A 19,632-nucleotide genomic window follows, 5' to 3' on the forward strand; every position below is an offset into this window, starting at 1 on the left:
ATCCCAGTGATGCAGTTAAAATTCAACAGCGTTTTGAGTGTCACTCATATCACCATATTGTGGCATTTAAAAAAATTAAAAGTGCATGCCTATCATGTCAAAACAAGAAAATAAAAGTGGATTTTGAATATCATGCTTTTAAGTGTAGATTATGTGGTTATCCAATTAGATGTCAAAGCACCTTGTTTATTAAACAGTGATACTGTAGCATTGCTCAAAGAATACAATATACATGGACATTACCAAACTGAGCACTCATTGCAATGTTCCCAGCTCACAGGAGAGCAATGGCTAGAAAAATTAGAAAGCTTAAAATGGAATGAATATCTTATCATAGCAGAATTCTTCACAAAAATAAAACATGAAAATGCGGCTGTGGCCAAAGTGAGTTTCTGAGTGGCTCATTTCTTAGCCAAGGAAGGAAAGCCGTTTACTGATGGTCAGTTAATTAAATTGTGTTTGACTGCAGAAGCCAAAGAAATGTGTCCAAGGAAAATAAACTTTTTAAAGACTATTAGCCTTTCAACAAGAACAGTGGCTCAAAGAGTTAAGGACATTGGAAGAGACATCAATAGAAATGAAAAACAAACAAACAAACAGGGCAGCCCAGCCAGTGTGTCTCAGTGGTTGAACGTCAACCTAGGTCACCAGTTCGATTCCTGGTCAGGGCACATGCCCAAGTTTCAGGGTTCGATCCCCAGTGAGGGGCGTGCAGGAGGCAGAGATCAACGAGGCGTCTCTCTCATCAATGTTTTTATCTCTCTATTTATTTCCCTTCCTCTCTAAAAATCAATAAAGACATATTCTAAAAAAAAAAAAAATTAAAAAAAAAAACACATTTAAAAACAAAACAAAAACAGGGCAGCCCTGGCCGGTTAGCTCTGTTGGTTAGAACATCGTCCTGATACGCCAAGGTCGAGGGTTCAATCCCCGGTCAGGGCACAGACAAGAAACAACCGATGATGCATAAATACATCAAATCGATGTCTCTCTCTCCCCCCCCCCTCAAATCAATATAAATAAATAAATAAATAAATAAATAAATAAATAAATAAATAAATAAATAAATAAAGCAAGTGGTTTTCCTTGGCTCTTGATGAGTTCACAGATGTTTCCAATACTGTTCAGCTGTTTACTCAGAGTCAACGCTGAGTTTAGAGGGATGGAAGAATTGGCCTGCATGGGTAGTCTGTGTGGGACAACTGCAAATTAGAATATTTCCAAAGAAGTCAAGAGAACCCTAGTTCAGTACAACCTGAAGCAGAATCTGCTAACACATTTTCCAAATCTGTGCGGAGCAGAGAAGGGCTTAGTTGGACAAATGAACACAGCTTGAGAAAATGTAAGTTGTTTAAATGCCATCCATGGTTATTCTATTCCTCTAGCTTTTCCTCTAGACTTGATCATTTTAATGAGTTTACCTTACGATTACAAGGCAAAACACTGCTTATATGTGAAACTTATTCTGCAGTAAATTCATTTCAATGACAACTAACATTGTTTGTATCAAAAGTATGTCAAGTTATTTTAATCACTTCCTGTGCTCTAAAATATTGAAACAAAAATAAAGATTTGTATGCCCACACAAATTTGCAGTAGACATATTTTCTGAGTTCAAACTACAGTTCCAGTCGCATTTTTCAGACCTTGATGCAAAGTGCAAAGGAAATTTCTATATTTCAAAATTAATTTGTGCATTTGAGGAGCTTCCACCTAAATTTCCATTGGAAGTGCGTACTCTGTAACGTAATGACAGGCTAGAAGGCAAATACTAAGAGAAGAATCTAATTGAATTTCCTAAATGCCTCTTAAGAAATGAAATGCTCAATTAAAATCAGTTGCTGTGGGTGGATATCAGTATTTGGAAGCATTTATCTGTGTTAAAATTTTTTTAAAGATGAAATACACAAACTCTCATTACAGATAAGTATTAACAGAGGAATATTTGCAAATGATTTTTAAATATTATTCAAGACCTTTATTAACAGGTGCATGCAATTTGTTGACTCTTTTGGAAAATCAAGTTGTAAACTTTTATTAGAAAGTAAAAATGAGGCCCAACCGGGCGTGGCTCAGTAGTTGAGTGTCGACCTAAGATCCAGGCGATCAGGGTTTGATTCCCGGTCAGGGCACATGCCCGGGTTGTGGGCTCGATCAATGACTCTCTCATCATTGATGTCTCTCCTCTCTCTTTCTCTCTCTCTCTCTCTCTCTCTCTCTCTCTCTCTCTCTCTCTCTCTCTCTCTCTCTCTCTCCCTTTCCTTTCCTCTCTCTGGAATCAATAAAGATATATTTTTAAAAAAATAAAAACCTTTAAAGGTATATTGAGATTGAAGCCAATTTTGATGATAGGGAACACTCACTTTGAAATGTTATCCCTCTCCATCAAAGAACGTCATTCTGCTCATTAGTAGACCTGTATTACAAAACCCAATTATTATATTTTTAATTCCATCAATGAAACATTTGTGAAAATTTGTTTTCTCTCTTGTTATACAAGCACCTAAATTCTTGATTTTACCTCTTGGCTCTCAAAGCCTAAAACATTTACTCTCTAGCCCGTTACAGAAGAAGTTACAGAGGAAGTTTACCCACTATTGGATTACGGAAGAAGTTTACCCACCATTGCACTAGAGCAAGCCACACGAGGGGTGATATTATTTATAACTGATCACTATACAACCAGTATATAGCACAGTGCCTAACACACAGTAGAAGATCAATAAATACTGAATAACACAGAATCATAGTGATGACATTGGACTAAGACCTAGGAGCAAACACTGATTCTTTAAGACTTGCATTGATATTTCTTTTATACTTTATTTAACTCATGTTTGTTTGAAGGCTAGCAGATCACTTTAAATCCCATTGGTTTACATCTCGTGTTTCTTGAAGACTACACTTCTTCCAGCCAACCTGTCAATTTTCTAGTCATAAGCGCCTGCTATCTTCAGTAAATTCTGTTAAAAACCCACTATTTTGGTGTCATCACTTGGGTTATTGAAGTTATTTGATGTAAAACTGTCTCAATGTCCTTATTCTGGATGGCTGCAGGATCCTGTCCTCCACAAAAAGCATTCTGGGAGAGTTTCTAGGTTGGGGAAAGGAAGGGTGGAAGATGTTCTCTTATACCTGTGGCAAACAGGATCATTAAGATGCGTCTATTTGGAAATCATTCGTATGATTAGGGTTCAGTATTCAGAATATATAACAACTCATACAATTCAACAATAGAATGACAAATAACCCAATTAAAAATGGGCAAAGGGTTTGAATAGACATTTCTCCAAAGAAGATACATAAATGACCAGTACATGTAAAAAGGTACTCAATATCATTAGCCTTCAGGGAAAGGGAAATCAAAACCACAATGAGATACCACTTCACACCTACCTGGATAGCCATGATAAAAAAGACAGACAAAAATAATCACTGGTGAGGACGTGAAGAAATCAGAAGCCCTCCCCCTACTTGGATTCCTGGTGGGAACGGTAAAGCCAGTTTGGAAAACACTCTTGGCAGTTCCTCAAAAGGTTAAACATCAAGTTACTATATGACCCAACAATTCCACTCCTATACACCAAAGAGAAGTAAAAATATATGTCCTTACAAAAACTTGTACACCAATGTTCAAGTAGCATTAGTCATTATATCCAAAAAGTAGAAACAACCCATATGTCCATCAACTGATGAATGAACAAAATATATTATTCAGCTATAAAAAAGAATGAAGTTCCTTTTTACTGATTCACACTACATGGATGCATTATGTTAAGTGAAAGAAGCCAGACACCAACAACCACATATCGTATTATTTCATTCATATGAAATGTCCAGAAGAGGCAAATCCATAGAGACAGAAAGTAAATTAGGGGTTGCCAGGGTCTGGGAAAGAGGTGGGGAGTGACTAGTAACCACATAGGATTTTTTGAGGGGATGATGAAAATGTTCTGAAATGAGATAGTGGTGATGGTTGTACAACTTTGTGGACAAACTAAAAACCCACTGAATTATACATTTTAAAAGGGTGAATCTTATGTTATGTGAACTATATCTCAGGTTTAAAAAGATGTCTCTACTTCATCAGGTACTCAACCTGAATATAGCCATTAAAATCATAGAGGCACACCTAAAATCTGCATTATGCGTATTGCAAAGCAGTTCCAGCTAACAGGCGAGGCAAAGGAGGATCTGGGCAACTGGGGACGCCCCCGGGCTTCTTAGCCTAATGAGACAGCCCGGAAGCTCACGTGACTACCAGTGACACGTGATCGGCGTCAGTATAGGGAGAAGGCTCAAGGAGCGTTTGTGACGTCATTTCCGCGCGACTCGTATTTGGCGCAGAGTTTGCGGGTTTCTCCTCGGAACTATGCCTAAAGTTGTGTCGCGGTCCGTCGTCTGCTCCGACACCCGGGACAGGGAGGAATATGACGACGGTGAGAAGCCCCTCCATGTCTACTACTGTTTATGCGGCCAGATGGTTCTGGTGCTGGGTGAGTAGTAGGGGAACTGGTGGCGACCGGGGGGGAGGGGGGCGAGGGGGGAGGGGTGGTGCTCTGCGAGGGTCGAAACTTCCGGTTCTCAAGTGTGATTTTTCTCAGGCTCTTTGAAAATTGGTTGGCTTTCCTTCTGCATCAAAATCCTCCCTACACATCCCCACGCGACTCGGGGGCGGTTTTATTGGTTACTGTTTAACGTTGTCCTTGTGACTTTGTATCCAGACGTCTCAAAATTAATTCCTCCTTCAGAAAAAAAAGATTTATCTTCCCGTCCTCTCACTCCGCCTCTAGATGCAGTAATAGCTCTTATCTGAAATGAAAATAAAACCCTTCCTTAATCCTACATTCTCCTTCAGCTATGACCCCATTTCTTTGCTTTTTTTAAAATAGCAAAATTTCTACAAGAGGTGGCCTACCTTGGCTGTTTCTGCATCCTCACTTCCCACTTGACCTCACTTCAGACAGGCTTTCTTTCCCGCCTCACCGTCTAAACCACATTTGTTAAGGTTAATAACAACATATTACCACTTCCAGTGGTCAATCAACGATCATTTTAGTCCCAATCTCAGAGGCATTTGACAGAGATGAGCACTCTATCCTTCTTGAAACACTTTATTTGCTTCCAAGACTACACTCTCCTGATTTTCCTTCTACCTCGATTTTTGCCTCTTTTCAGTGTCTGGTTCCATTTTCTGTCTCAGACTTAGGCCTTGCAAGGCCCTGGGGCTCAGTCTTCTCATCTGTTCTCAATTTGTACTCACTCCCTAAGTGATTTCAACCATTCCCAAGCTTTAAATACCATCTATATGCTGATAACTCCCAAATGTTCATCTTTAACCTGCACCTCTCCTCAAACTCCAGCTGCCTATTCCACGTCTCCACTTGGATGTCTAATGGGCCTCTCAAAGAAATCATGTTCAAATTGATTTCATGATACCCTACTCCCTGCTCTCCACTGTTCCCCTCAGTCTTCCCTATTGCAGTCATTATCTCAGAATTATTCTTCTTTCTTTAAATCCTCACCCAAGGATATGTTTTCATTGATTTTTAGAGAGAGGAAGGGGGAGAGAGAGAAAAACATCGATAGGTTGCCTCTCATATGTCTCCCGACTGGGGATTGAACTCAACCTAGGTATGTGCCCTGACCAGGAATCGAACCCACATCCTTTTGGTGTATGTGACAATGCTCCAACCAACTGAGCCACTTGGACAGGGCTCAGAATCATTCTTGAAATCTCTCTCTCTCTCTCTTTTTTTTTTTTTTTTTTGGCTGTGTACAGTGAACTTTATTGATGGTGCCCCTAAGCCCCTCCCCTTCAGGGTGTCTGGGATGGAAACTGTTGAGATCAGGAGATTTTCAGTGTGTTGGGGGATCTATTTGTGACAAGAACTCCTCAGCAGGTGAGGGCCTCTCTTCCTTTTGCTGGGGCTGGTGTTCCAGGGGGCTCTTACTCCTTGGAGGCCGTCCACCACCCTGTTGCTGTAGCCAAATTCATTGTCATACTAGGAAATGAGTTTGACAAAGTGGTCATTGAGGGCAATGCCAGTCCCAACATAGAAGGTGGAGGAGTGGGTGTCACTGTTAAAGTCTCAGGAAACAACCTGGTCCTCAGTGTAGCCCCCGATGCCCTTGAGTGGCCCTCTGACACCTGCTTCACTACCTTCTTGTCATCAGATTCGGCAGCTTTCTCCATGTGGCAGGTCAGATCCACAGTCAACACATTGGGAGTAGGGACATGGAAGGCCATTTCCAGTGATCTTCCCATTCAGCTCAGGGATGACCTTGCCCACAGTCTTGCAGTGGCAGTAGAAGCAGGGATGATGTTCTGGGCATCTCCTTAGTCATCATGCCACAGCTTCCCAGAGGAGCCATCCATGGTCTTCTGGGTGGCAGTCATGGCATGGACTGTGGTCACAAGTCCTTCCACGATGCCAAAGTTGTCATGGATAACCTTGGCCAGGGGAGCCAAGTAGTTGATGGTTCAGGAGGCGTTGCTGACAATCTTGAGGGAGTTGTCATGCTTGTCATGGTTCACACCCGTCACAACCATGAGAGCATCTGCAGAAGGGGCAGAGGTGATGATCCTCTTAGCTCTACCCTTCAAGTGAGCCCCAGCTTTCTTCAAGGTAGTGAAGATACCAGTGGACTCCACAGCATATTCAGCACCAGTATCACCCCATTTGATGTTGGCAGGATCTCGCTCCTGGAAGATGGAGACGGACTTTCCGTTGATGACAAGCTTCCTGTTCTCAGCCTTGACTACCTTTGAACTTGCCATGAGTAGAATCACGCTGTAACATGTAGACCATGTAATTGAGGTCAATAAAGGGGTCTTGATGGCAACAGTATCCCCTTTGCCAGAGTTAAAAACAGCCCTGGTGACCAGGCGCCCAGTACAGACAAACCCGTTCACCATCGTGTCTCAGGGTTGTAGCTGGCACTCTGCAGGAAGATGAGGCTGTCTGACGAACAGGAGGAGCCTAGAGCTGAATTCTCTCTTTGTTATACCTTACATCCATCCAGTCCATCAACAAATTCTGCAGGTTCTTCCTTGAAAAGCTATCTAGAACCTGGCTACTTCTTACCACCTCCATTTCTACCACTGAAGTCCACGCTACCATTATCCTTCACCTGAATTTCCACAGTAGTCCCTTGCTTTCTACTTTTTGTCCCTAGTGGTCTCTTTTCCACACAGCAGCCAGAGTCCTGTTTCAAACTGCTGTTTTCCTATAACACCAAGAATAAAACCAGAGTCCATGCCAAGACTATGCATGATCAGACCCCCAGCTACCTCTCAGGCTTCATCTCATAACACTCTTCCCCTTGTTCACTGCACTTCAGCCACAGTGGCCTTCTTGATGTTTCTCTGTCACATCAAAATGTTCCTGCCCCCAGGCAGGACCTTTGGGATTTTGTCTGCCTCCACCCCTCTTCCCTTCGTGCTTCCTTACTTCATTCAGGTCTCTGCTAAAATGTCACTTTCTTAGAAAACTTCCCTGGCTACCACCTTATGTAAAATAACACCCCTGTCACTCTGTCCTTTTACCCTGCCCTACTTTTCTTGGTAGCACTTAACACTGTCTGAGATTACTGTTCTTCCTCTTAATATTCTGCCTAATGTTTTAAAAAAATATATATCTTTATTGATTTCAGAGAGAGGAAGGGAGAGAGAGAGAGAGAGAAACATCAATGATGAGAGAGTCATCATTGATCGGCTGCCTCCTGCACGCCCCCTACTGGGGATCGAGCTGACAACCCAGGCATGTGCCCCTGACCGGGAATCGAGCCATGAACTCCTGGTTCATAGGGCCATGCTCAACCACTGAGCCACACTGGCCACAATCTTCCTAAATTTTTTATTAGCATGTAGCATTATCTAAGATCACATTATATAATTATTAGTTTTAAGTTTTCTGCCTCCTCTGCTAGACTGTAAACTTCATCAGGTTAGGCACTTTGTCTGCTCTGCTCTTTGCTGAATTCCCAGCACAGTGTTGGGACTGTGCCTGGTATACAGAGGACCCTCACATATTTGTGGAATAAATGAATTCTCTTTTGGTCACCTAGAGTTGGGTCTGAATTCTTATTCTGCTTCTTATTAAATGCGTGGCAGATCTCTTACCCTTTCTAAACCTCAATTCCCTCATCTTTAAACTAGGAATACTAAATGTCTACTTCAACAGGTCGATGTGAAGAGCAATGAGCTATCGTGCAAACTGCCTGGTGATCTCTAACTCCCCCTCCACCTTCTCTGTTAATCTCAAATTACTCTGATCACTTGAATTCTCTATGAGCCTTTAGGTATTTAATTGGCATTATATCAATTTTCCATCTGTTTTATAACTATACCTAATTTATTTCCTGTGTGTTTTCATATTAAAACTTCTCTAACTGGGATGAGTCATTTGCATACTATATATAGCATACCACCTACCCTCTCTCCTTTTCTAAGAACTTATCCACCTTTCCCAGTGCTTTCCTCATAGGCATTGGAGGATGCTTGATTATTTCTTCTGATTCTAATGCTTTATAACACAAACCAAGTGTACCATGACACTTGAATCACAGAAATACTCAAAACTTGAATTGTAGTGCCGGGGAGGACTTTTGAGATAATATAATCTATACATCCTTCAAATAAAGTAAAAGACCCCAGAAAGAAGAAGTGATTTGCCAAAGATCACCAGGGTAGTAACAACGCTGGTACTAAAATCCAGGTCTCCTGACAGCAAGTCATTTTTAGTTGGAAAATTCAGTAATAGGCTTCAACAAGCATAGTAATTATAGTAAAATTTACACTGAAAACTTCTGATTGCCTCAGGGTTTATTTCATGACTCTAGTGACCAAATCTTTCTTCATTACTTCAGACTGTCAGTTGGAGAAATTGCCCATGAGGCCCCGGGATCGGTCCCGGGTGATTGATGCTGCCAAACACGCCCACAAGTTTTGTAACACAGAAGATGAGGAGACCATGTATCTTCGCAGGTAAGAGGTTGATGTTCTCTGCCTAGGATTTCCTTATTGGATTGGGGTCTAGTTCTGAGGGCTGTAAATAGCCCATCTAGTGTCGAACAGGTCTTTTGGGCCCAATACATTCATATTTATGGTAGATCTCTAACTTCTGTTAATGCCGCAGCAGCTTTATTGTGTTTTGTTGAAATAGTGCTGAGATGTGATTCTATTGCCATTTGAGAGCCGTAATATATTTTTTTGCCAGTAGAACAAGTTCTTTCAGCCTGTAATCTCTTGGAGCATACTATGTTCAGGCACAGATCTAGGGATTGCAGCTGTGAAGATGAATATAGTACCATTCTTACCATTAAAGAGCCATGGCTCAGTGAGGGAACAGGCTACCTATGTGATAGGATAAAATACTGGTGTGGTGAACAGAAGGCTACAGGGAAACTGATAGGAGTGGCTTATCCTGCCTGAATGGTGGTCAGGAAAGGTAGAAATAGATGGTGGCATTTGTATTTGGCCTTGCACAGGGATTTTGCAAAATAAATGAGGGGAATGAGGAGCATTCCAGATGAAGGGAATATGGAAGCATTAAAAGCATCAAATATGTGTGCTTGGGCAATTCGGTTAGTCCTTTGTGGCTAGAGCCTTGGTCACCCTACAGGAAGGGGTTCATGCCTCCTGGGGTGAGGATAATAAAATGCTGAAGTGGACAAGTTTCGACCTTACCTGTGGGCAGTAACCATCTCCTTTTTTAAAGTAGGGGAGTGACATGGTTAGATTTCTTTTAGATTTGGGAGTCGTTGGTACATATGGGGAATTGAAACCTGGGAAGGGATAAAATTACATAGAAAGATTGTGGAGCAAGAAGATGAGAGGACTAAAGATATACTCCGGGGAAACATTGACATTTAAAAAGCAGACATAATAATTGGAGCAGAACCAGGAGAACCTGCTTATGTGGAAAACAGGACATGACAGAAATGTGTGCGGGGGGAGGGTGGTCATCAACAGGTGCCAGATGTCACAGAGAGGTCAATCCTAGGGAATTAAAAAGCCCATCCATTCATTTAGCAAATATTTCATTTCTTGATCTACCATGTGCCTGGTACTTCCTACAAATCTGGGATATCCTAGTATATTAGTTTGCTAAACTGGGTAGCTTAAAACAACAGAAATTGTTTCACAGTTCTGGAAGCTAGAAGTCTGAAATTAAGGTGTCAGCAAAGCCATGCTCAAATGGAAAGTTCTAGGGGAGGATCCTTCCTCGCCCCTTCCTAGCTTCTGGTGTTTCCTAGCCATCCTTCTCATTTCTTGGCTTGTAGATGCATCACTCTCATCTCTGTCCACATCATCATATGGCCGCCTCTCTGTGTCTCTGTCCCTGTGTTTCTTCTCTTTTTATACGGACACCAGTCACATTGGATTAAGGATGAAGGACACATTCTACTCATCTACATGAACTCATCTTAACTAATTATATCTGCAACAACCATCTTTTCAAATAAGGCCACATTCTGAGGTTCCTGGAAGGACATTACTTCTTAAGGGGCACTATCCAACCCAGTACAACCAGTAAACAAGGAAAGAACCCTGCCCTTACGGAGTTTATATTCTGGTGTTGAACTAGAAAAAACTACAGGCTGACATCTAGCTGTGTTTATTTAAGAAACCAAACTGTTATCAGCCCGCACTAATGAAAAAAGGAACCACTGCTCAGTGACATTCAGAAGCAAATAAGGCATCAAGCACCATTGTGACAACTCGGCTTCCAGAATTGTGCAGTTGAAGAAAATTTTGGTTATATACAAGATACAACCAGGGGCACACATCTTAATAAAACTTAGGATAGTAAAAGGGATGTTCTCCAGGAAATATTGGGGAAACATTTCATTATGGTATATAGGAAGGTTTATAAATAATATGCCCTATCTAAAGCTAATTCATTCTCTTGTGCATTTTCTTCCTCCATTAATCTTTATTTAGGTTTCTGATTTTGAAAATTATTAACTGGCTATCTTTAAGATCAGTAAATTATTAATTATATATTTATGTAGCATATTACATATATAATATAATACTATATAATAGTATTATATATGTTAAAAGAATATATATTATTCAGTTGATACAGAAAGTAATCTAATAACACAACTAGGCCACAGACACCTATGACACTGTAAGGCAGATGCCCTCAGTTCTAGGCCAGAAGACTGTGTGGCCCTAGGCTGAAGTAGAAACCCTGGAATTCAGTCAGCCTGATCCTGGAAGTTCACCAGCTTTAGGCCCAGCCTTAGTGTTGGGGTACTTCCCAGGCCAGTGGCCTCTGGCCAAGTGACTGTTGGGCCACAGACTTCTTAGAGTTTACCAACAAGGCATGGTACATTTCCCCCTTGGTTGACATAGTTCCTGCTCTAATCATGGCCAGTCTAGTGTGTTCCCCAACTGGCCAGGGTGGAATTTTGGTCTGCTCCTTACCCTTCCTCTTCTGTAGCCAGCTTAGTGTGGGAACACCAGTTACTGAAAATAAAGCAGTCTGCCCAACACAGGCCTTGGAACCCAACACTTTCCATCTCCAAGTCTCTTCATTCTAAAGTACCTCTCCTTGCCTGGCTGGGCGTGGCTCAGTGGTTGAGCATCAACCTATGATACAGGAGATCTTGGTTTGATTCCTGGGCACGGCACATGCCCAGGTTGTGGGCTCGATCCCCAGTGGGGGGCGTGCAGGAGGCAGCCGATCCATGACTCTCTCATTGTTGATGTTTCTGTCTCTCTCTTTCCCTTTCCCTTCCTCTCTTTGAACTCAATAAAGACATATTAAAAAAAAAGTTCCTCTCCTTTGACACTGTTGTTACCTAGTCCTCCCTTTCCCTCATCTACCTTTCCCCCAGTTGCAAATCAGTGGGTGAGTTTCTGTCGGTATCTTTATTGCCTGTGCCTCTCATGGTGCTGTTTTCTTCCTTGATTTCTGTGAAGTTGCTCTTGTGATTCTCCTACTTCTTTGGCTTTCTCCATCTTCTGGATTCTTCTACTTGTCCCTTAAATGTTGGTCTTCCCCAGGGCTCTGACCTTGATTTTCTCCCCTCTCTCTTTATACTGTCCTTGGACATTCTCACCACCTTTTCTGGCCTCAGTTACACTTACATGCTGAGGACTCACAAGATCTAAATCTGCCTACATTTTTCTCCTGTACCCAGAACTTTATAACTGCCTACTCTACCTCCTCACCTGATGTTCTGCCTCAGATCCAACATAACTAAGGCCAAGCTCATCATTTCTCTCATGGAAAATACCGCAGATTGGTTCACTCAGTACCACCCTAAATCTTCTCTTATACATGCCTATATACTAGTGCCTATAAAGTTAGGGTACATATTCCAGCCCCCCCCCAAAAAAAACCCTCTAAGATTCTGAGTTAGACTTAGCTTTTGCCAAGTAAGAGGGATGGAAGTAGAAATTGTTGGGTGGGGCTTCCAAGGAAGACCTTTTTTTACTCTTCTTCTTCCTTCCTGCTTTTTGGAAAACGGACTTGATAATTGGGGCACCATCAGCCATCCTGGGACTGGGAAGGAAAGGCCACGAGAATTGCAGAGCTTTTGCCATACTAGTCTTGGGTCTCAACCGCTGCCAGGAGCCACCTTCCTCTAGACTTCCTTTACACAAGAACAAACTCTTGTGTTGAAGCCACTGCAGTCAGGTCTCTGTAACTATCAACTGAACACAATTTCTTTTTCATCCTCCTATGCTGAAACCACCACTCATGCAGTGGCCCAAGGCAGAAATCTGGGGGCCTGTCCTCTCTTCCTCTCATCCATCCCTGCCCCACAGTCCCCTGCACACATCCACTCACTCACCGTGTGCTGTTGGTTCTGCCTTCTAATCTCTCTTGTGGCTGCCTCCTCACATTCAGCCCGGCTGCACTGCCGTCATTCCAGCACCCATCACTTGCTTAGGCTGTTGAAGTGGCCTTTACCTGGTCTTTTGTCTTTACTTTTACTTTCCTTCTGCCTGAATGATCTGAAGTGCACATTATGTCAGTCTCTTGCTTCAAATCTTTCAGTGACTCTTCATGACCTATAGCAGTGCCTTTGAAACATTTTCAGACAGTCCTTTCTTCAAATGAAATTCTTCCCCAGAAGTATAAATAAGCAAGAAGCTGTTCTGATTGGGGGAGAGGTGAGCCCAACCTCCTAAGGATTCCTTCCCTTCCCCTGTCTGATTTCCTTTAGGGGTCATTGCAGAGCACAGTTTAAAAGATTCTGGTTAGCAGGATAAAATCTAAGCCTGAAGGCTCTCTGTGATCTGGCCTTGGCCTGCCTGTTCATCCTCATCTCCTGGTATGCCCTTGATGTTTTATAAATAACCAACAAACATTTATCATCTGTAGTTTCTGTGGGTCAGGAATTCAAGAGCAGCTTAGCTGGATGGTTCTGGTCTCTCATGAGGCTGTGGTTTAGACTGACTGTGGGTGCAGTCATTTGACGTTTTGATTAGTGCTGGAGGTTCCACTTCCAAGGTGGCTCACTTGCATGATTGACAGCTGAGTGCTAACTGTTGGGGAAAAGCCTCAGTTCCTCACTACAGGGATCTTCCATAGCGCTGCTTGAGTGTCCTTGTGACATGGCAGCTGGCTTCCCACAGTGTGAGTAACCCAAGAGAGAGCAAGGCGGAGACCACAGTATCTTTTATCTCTAAGACTCAGAAATTGCACACTATCATTTCTGCAGTGTCCTTTTGGTGTCACAGGTCAGCTTTATTCATTGTGGGAGGCGACTGTATAAGGGTGTCAATACCAAGGAGCAAGGATCATTGGGGGCCACATTAGGCTGTCCGCCACAACCAGGGAGAATGTTTAGTTTAGATTTCAGCCTTCCCTGTTGCATATTTTCCTAGAGACTAAGAGTAGGAAAGACAACAAGGGCAATTAGTCTAAATATCCAGCTCATATTAATCACCTTTTAATAATCATAGCACTTAAAAGCCTTGTCTCATTTACATTAGAGCCTCAATTTCTTAAAAAGATGAGAGTAAGAACCCTGCCATGTACTTGATCAATTTTTATAAACTTGACAAAATCCCATTTGTCATAGGTATTTGAAGATTAACTCATTGGGAAATATAAGCCCCTTGGTTGGATAGTCCTGTGCTTTGAAAGCTCCAGCTTATAAGATGGGCTGACTTTAGGATTCTAGAAGTCAGTTACAGAGTGAATCTTTCCCTTCAGGCTTAGGTTGAATTTAGAATCCCGGTAGGAACCCGGTGAGGTACACAAAACAGGAAATATTGCTAGTGTCCTAGTCCAGTGATGTTAGCAAATGGGAGCACATTCAGCATAAGTAATACTTGTAAGCAGAGAGACAGAGTGTTTGTTTTTGGCTTTTTTTTTATTTCATGCCCTTGACCAGAATCACACTCTGCCCCAGACCCTTCATTCCGCGGGCCAACGCTCTAACCACTGAGACAAACCGCCCAGGGCTGGGAAGCAAAGTGTTAAAGATGGTGGAGATCACAGACTTTGGAGTTCCATTCCAAGCAGCGGCACTGTATCTTTTCTCATTCTGTGGGTTGCCTTTGCCCTTTCTTGATGGTATTCCTTGAGTCACAGAGTTTTTAATTTTAATCAAGTCCCATTTATCTATTCTATGATTGCCTGTGCTTTATTTAAATTTTCTATTTCTTTGCCAGTGAGTTTTGGTAGTTGGTGTGACTCTGTTCTAGGATTTGTCCATTTTATCCAGGTTATCTAATTTGTTGGTATACAATTGATCTTCAGATCTTTCTGTCTGTAAGATTTGTAGTACTCCTTTGATTTTTTAAGGGCTAGTAACAGACTATTTGTAGTTCTCAGAATATGTTGTGCTGTTTTACCTTTGCACATAGTATTCCCTCTGCCTGAAATACCATTTTCTATCAGGACTGTCAGCTTGAACATCACCACTTCGTGAAGCCTTCCATGCTTGCCTCAGACAGATTGGCAGCTCCAACCTCTGTGTTCTCATTACATTGTATACATTCCTCCATTTAAGAGCTTACCTCCATGATTATAATTTTCCTCACTGAACTGAATTCTTAAAGTAATTCAATCCATATTTATTGGATGTTTATTTTTTTAAAAAATATGTTTTTATTGATTTCAGAGAGAAATAGAAACATCAATGATGAGAGAAATCATAGATTGGCTGCCTCCTGCAACGCCCCCTATTGGGGATCAAGCCCGCAACCCAGGCATGTGCCCTGATCGGGAATCAAACCATGACCTCCTGCCTAGCTGCTTGTCTCGTGGATGAGCATCGACCTAGGATCCAGGAGATCGAGGTTCGATTCCTGGTCGGGGCACATGCTCAGGTTGTGGGCTTGATCCCCAACAGGGGCCGTGCAGGAGGCAGCCGATCAATGACTCATCATTGATGTTTCTATCTCTTTCCCTCTCCCTTCCTCTCTCTGAAATCAGTAAAGACATATTTAAAATATATATATATTTTTTAAAAGAAAAGATGCCTAGCTTCACTCTTTATAAAAAAAGAACTACAATGTATGAGATCACATTTTTCGCATGCCAGGTTGGCAGCAGTGTACTTTAATGACATACTGTGTTGGTGAGACTGTAGGGAAACAACTCTCACGTTGGTGGTGGGAGTGTAAATTGGTTCAGCTTCTCTAGAGAGTAATTTGGCAGTGTCTATCAGAATTTAAAGTGGATACACTTCTAGGAATTTATCCAACAAGTAAAATACATTTTGGTTCATCCATACAAAGGCATACAGTACAGACCATGTAAAGAATGAAGCAGCTCTTTATCAATGATGGGGAAGGATATATATGCCAAGATACATTTTTAAGTGAACAAAGAGGTAGAGGACAGTGTAAGATATGCTACACTTGTCTAAAAAAGGAAAAGAAAAAAATGTATTTTCTCTGTGTACAAATAAGGATTCTTTGCTTGTATCATCCGTTATCTCTGGGAGGAACAGAAGAAACCGGAAACAGTATTTGCCTCTAGGGAAGAAAACTGGGTGGGAGGAGGATGGGTGGGGAGGATATTTACTTCTCATTTTATACTCTGTATATACCATGTACACATATTGCCTCTTCAAAAATTGAAACAAACAAAAGGAGGGGAAGTGAGGAGACCAGTCAGGAAGCTGTGACCACAGTCCAGTGAAGAGATAGTGGTGGCCTGGGTTCAGATGGTAGCACGAAGGTGGAGAAAAGTAAACAGGTTCAAGATTTTTTTTTTTTTGAGATAAAATGCACAGTATTTGCTGATACATAGGTGTGGGGGATGACGGAAAGTGAAGCATCAAGGATGAGCCCCAGGTTTCTGTGAAGTAATGAGGTGGGTTGGTCATCTGGGGCAGCGCCCTGTGAGCTCTTGAGCCTGACGGCCTGCGCTTGAATTCAGTCTCTTCTCCTTCCTAACTCTAAGACCTTGGGCAAATCATGTGATTGCTTTGTGCTTAGGAGCCCTCATCTGTAAAGTGGGAATGATAGTATGACCTACCTCACAGGGTTGTTGTGAGGACTAAATGAGTTACTGCATGTACGTTTTAGAACAGCTCCTGGCACTTAGTAAAAGCTATACAAGTGGTTACCTCTATTGTTGTTGTCGTCACTACTGCGACTAAGCTGCTATGACTATACTATTGCTCCTCTTCTTCCTTTGTCAGGGAGATGCTGGACCCCTATTAGGGGCTCAGTAAATGTTTTTAGGGGGAAGGAGTGCTTAAATAATCAATACATGTTTCATAACCAGTTGATCTATAAAATGAAAAAAAAATTAAAGAATAGTTTGTTGATTTTCAGAGAGAGAGGAAGGAAGAGAGAAACATTGGTGTGAGTGTGCCTCCTGCATGCCCCCCACCGGGCACTGAGCCCACAGTCCCAGCATTTGCCCTTGACTGAGAATTGAACCCACAACCTCCCAGTGCACGGAATGATGCCTGACTAAAGCCACACCGTCCAGGGCGAAATGAAAAATTTTGAAAGGCCCTTTTAGCATTTGAAGTAATGAGATTGTGATGTTGGTAGGTTATGAGATTTATTCATATCTTTCTTCTTTAACTTCCATTTTTTGTGCAGGCCTGAAGGCATTGAACGACAGTATAGGAAGAAGTGTGCAAAGTAAGTATTAACAGTGGGTTTCTCTGAGCATAAGCAAGTAGAGGCTTAGGAACAGAATTATTTGGATGCAATTCTCTGTTGTATCTTTATCCATATAATTTCTACCCAAATAACAATATGCTTCTCAAAGAGACTAAAGTTACATCTCTGACCAGCTGGCCACAAAAATAGGTGTGGGTTTTTTTTTGTTGTTTTTTTAAAATATATCTTTATTGATTTCAGAGAGAGGAAAGGAGGGGGAGAGAGAGAGATAGAAACATCAATGATGAGAGAGTCATTGATTAAGCCCGCAACCCGGGCATGTGCCCTGACCAGGAATCGAACCCTGATTGCCTGGATCCTAGGTCGACACTCAACCGCTGGGCCACGCCTGGCCGGGCCAAAAATAGATTTTTTAACATAAATAATTTTCGTAAGTCGAAGTGTAATTTATATGTAATAAAATTTGCCCTTCTTAAGTGTACCGTTTGATGGATTTGACAAAAGCACGCAGTCATGTAATACCACCACTATCATGATACAGAACATTTCCAGTACCCCATGTGCCCTTCCTTGTCTCTCTCCCCTGGCAATCACCCATCTGCCTTCTGTTACTGTGGTTTTGCCTTTTCTAAAAGTTTATGTAAATTCTATAATATGTGTTTTACTCTATACAATCTGTATCTTTTACACCTGGTTTCTTTCACTTAGCATAATGCTTTTGGGGTTCATCCAAATTGTTATGTATGTCAGTAATTTGTTCTTTTTTATTGCTGAGTAGTATTCCTTTGTTTCACCGTCCACTCGTTGAAGGGCATTTGAGTTCTGAATGGTTTTGGCCATTACAAATAGAGCTGCTATGAACATTCTAGTATAAATGTTGGTGGGAACATGTGTTTCCTCTTGGAGTGAGATTGTTGGGTCATACGGTAAATGTAACAGAGGAATTTAATCCAGGCCATTTATAAAGCCTGTTATAGGATCCCAGGCCCCAGAAGTTTATTTAATGCAATATATATTTCCAGTTTCGATTAATAGAATATTAAACAATAGTAAGTTTAATCTTGTTTCATAATCACAGTTGTATCTTGGCTCTCAGAAGACTCAGACAAGGAGAATTAAAGCAGGGTGATGGCCCAGAAGATGTTTTTAGTTCACAGCCACACTGGATTCATTAAATTGCTTTATCAGATCTTATGGGTCTTCATTTAGCTGAAAAAGTATAATAAAAATGACCAGCCAAAGAAAGTAGGATGATTACTACAGGAATTTGTGAGCCAACCACTGCAGTGGAGCCTTTACATGCCCTCTCGATACTGCAAAAACAAAACTAGACAAAACCTCCAGACTAGTTACCCAGCCACCTGGGAAGAATGGCAGCAGTTTTTACCAGAAAGCAATCAGTAGCAGGAGCCAGTGTTTATCAGACTTGTCTGATGATAAGAATCACTTGGGATGCTGAGGAAAATGACAGATTCCAAAGCCATCCCCCCTCCAGATTTGCTGAATCAGGATCTTTTGGGGATGGGGTGTAGGCATCTGATCAGCAGTTTTAACAAGCACCCTCAGTGATTCTTATTGGGTAGTTTTGGGAAACACTGGAAAGAGCACATCATTAGTTTATGCCACAAACAAAAATATTCCTGAAATCTGAGCATTCTTTACAAGTCAGTTTCGGGGATCTGAATTCTGAGACCTCCCAGAGACTCACTCTGCTGTTCCCAGGTGTGGACTGCCACTCTTCTACCAGTCCCAGCCAAAGAATGCTCCCGTGACCTTCATTGTGGATGGAGCAGTAGTCAAGTTTGGCCAGGGTTTTGGGAAAACGAATATATATACGCAGAAGCAAGAGCCTCCTAAGAAGGTAATTGTCATTGACGGAGACAGACTGGTTAATATAGCTACAGATTTTGCCCTGGCTGGGTGGGTCAGTTGGTTGGAGCATTGTCCCATACACTAAAGGGTGGTGGGCTCAATTCCTGGTCAGGGTTGTGGGTTGATCCCTGGTTGGGGCGCATATGGGAGGCAACCAATCAATGTTTCTCTCACATTGATGTTTCTTTCGTTCCCTTCCCCTCTCTCTAAAACCAATTAAATATCCTTGGGTGAGGATTAATAATATATGGCTACGGATTTAGCCCTAAATTTTAAAATAAGGTTATAGTGCATAAGAAATTGCCCTTTATGAATGCATTCTTTATTAAGAAAATGCCATTTTTATGCATAATATTGTGTTTCTTCTTTCCAACAGCTACCCTATGAGTAAAATTAGAAATTATATGGTTTTTATTCACATTTATTTCCTTCCAAAATTCTTCTTCTAGTGTAAACAATTAAAAATGGAATGAATCAGGCTATTTTTTAAATGTACTGTAAAAACCCTTGATGAGAAATGTTGGAAAAATATAATGCAAATAAAAACATTGGCACTTTTAGATAGGCCAGCCTGTTTCAAAGAGGTGGATGTCCACTCCCCCCAAAACTACGTTCCCCAGCACCCAGGCATGTGCCCACCTGCATGCACACACACACGCGGTTCAGAGCCTCTTGCTGTATCTAGACTGATTTCC

At 41.8% G+C, this 19,632-nt stretch overlaps 1 protein-coding gene and 1 pseudogene across 2 annotated transcripts in view; one reads left to right on the forward strand and one right to left on the reverse strand.

Annotated features, from left to right (window-relative positions):
* Window positions 1-4,331: 4,331 nt before the first annotated feature.
* Window positions 4,332-19,632, forward strand: part of STEEP1 (STING1 ER exit protein 1) — a 52,783-nt gene continuing 37,482 nt past the window's right edge. Inside the window, exons 1-4 of the mRNA XM_081126275.1 lie at window positions 4,332-4,496; window positions 8,872-8,989; window positions 17,042-17,083; window positions 18,788-18,926. Coding sequence (XP_080982401.1) covers window positions 4,373-4,496; window positions 8,872-8,989; window positions 17,042-17,083; window positions 18,788-18,926 — 423 coding nt within the window. The 5' untranslated portion in view covers window positions 4,332-4,372. The remainder of the gene's footprint in view (window positions 4,497-8,871; window positions 8,990-17,041; window positions 17,084-18,787; window positions 18,927-19,632) is intronic.
* On the reverse strand, window positions 6,006-6,919 carry LOC308551629 (glyceraldehyde-3-phosphate dehydrogenase pseudogene; annotated as a pseudogene). The gene has a single exon. The product of its transcript is annotated as a glyceraldehyde-3-phosphate dehydrogenase pseudogene (transcript).

The sequence above is a fragment of the Miniopterus schreibersii genome, assembly GCF_964146895.1.
Source record: "Miniopterus schreibersii genome assembly, chromosome: X".
In the NCBI taxonomy this organism is placed as follows: Eukaryota; Metazoa; Chordata; class Mammalia; order Chiroptera; family Miniopteridae; genus Miniopterus; species Miniopterus schreibersii.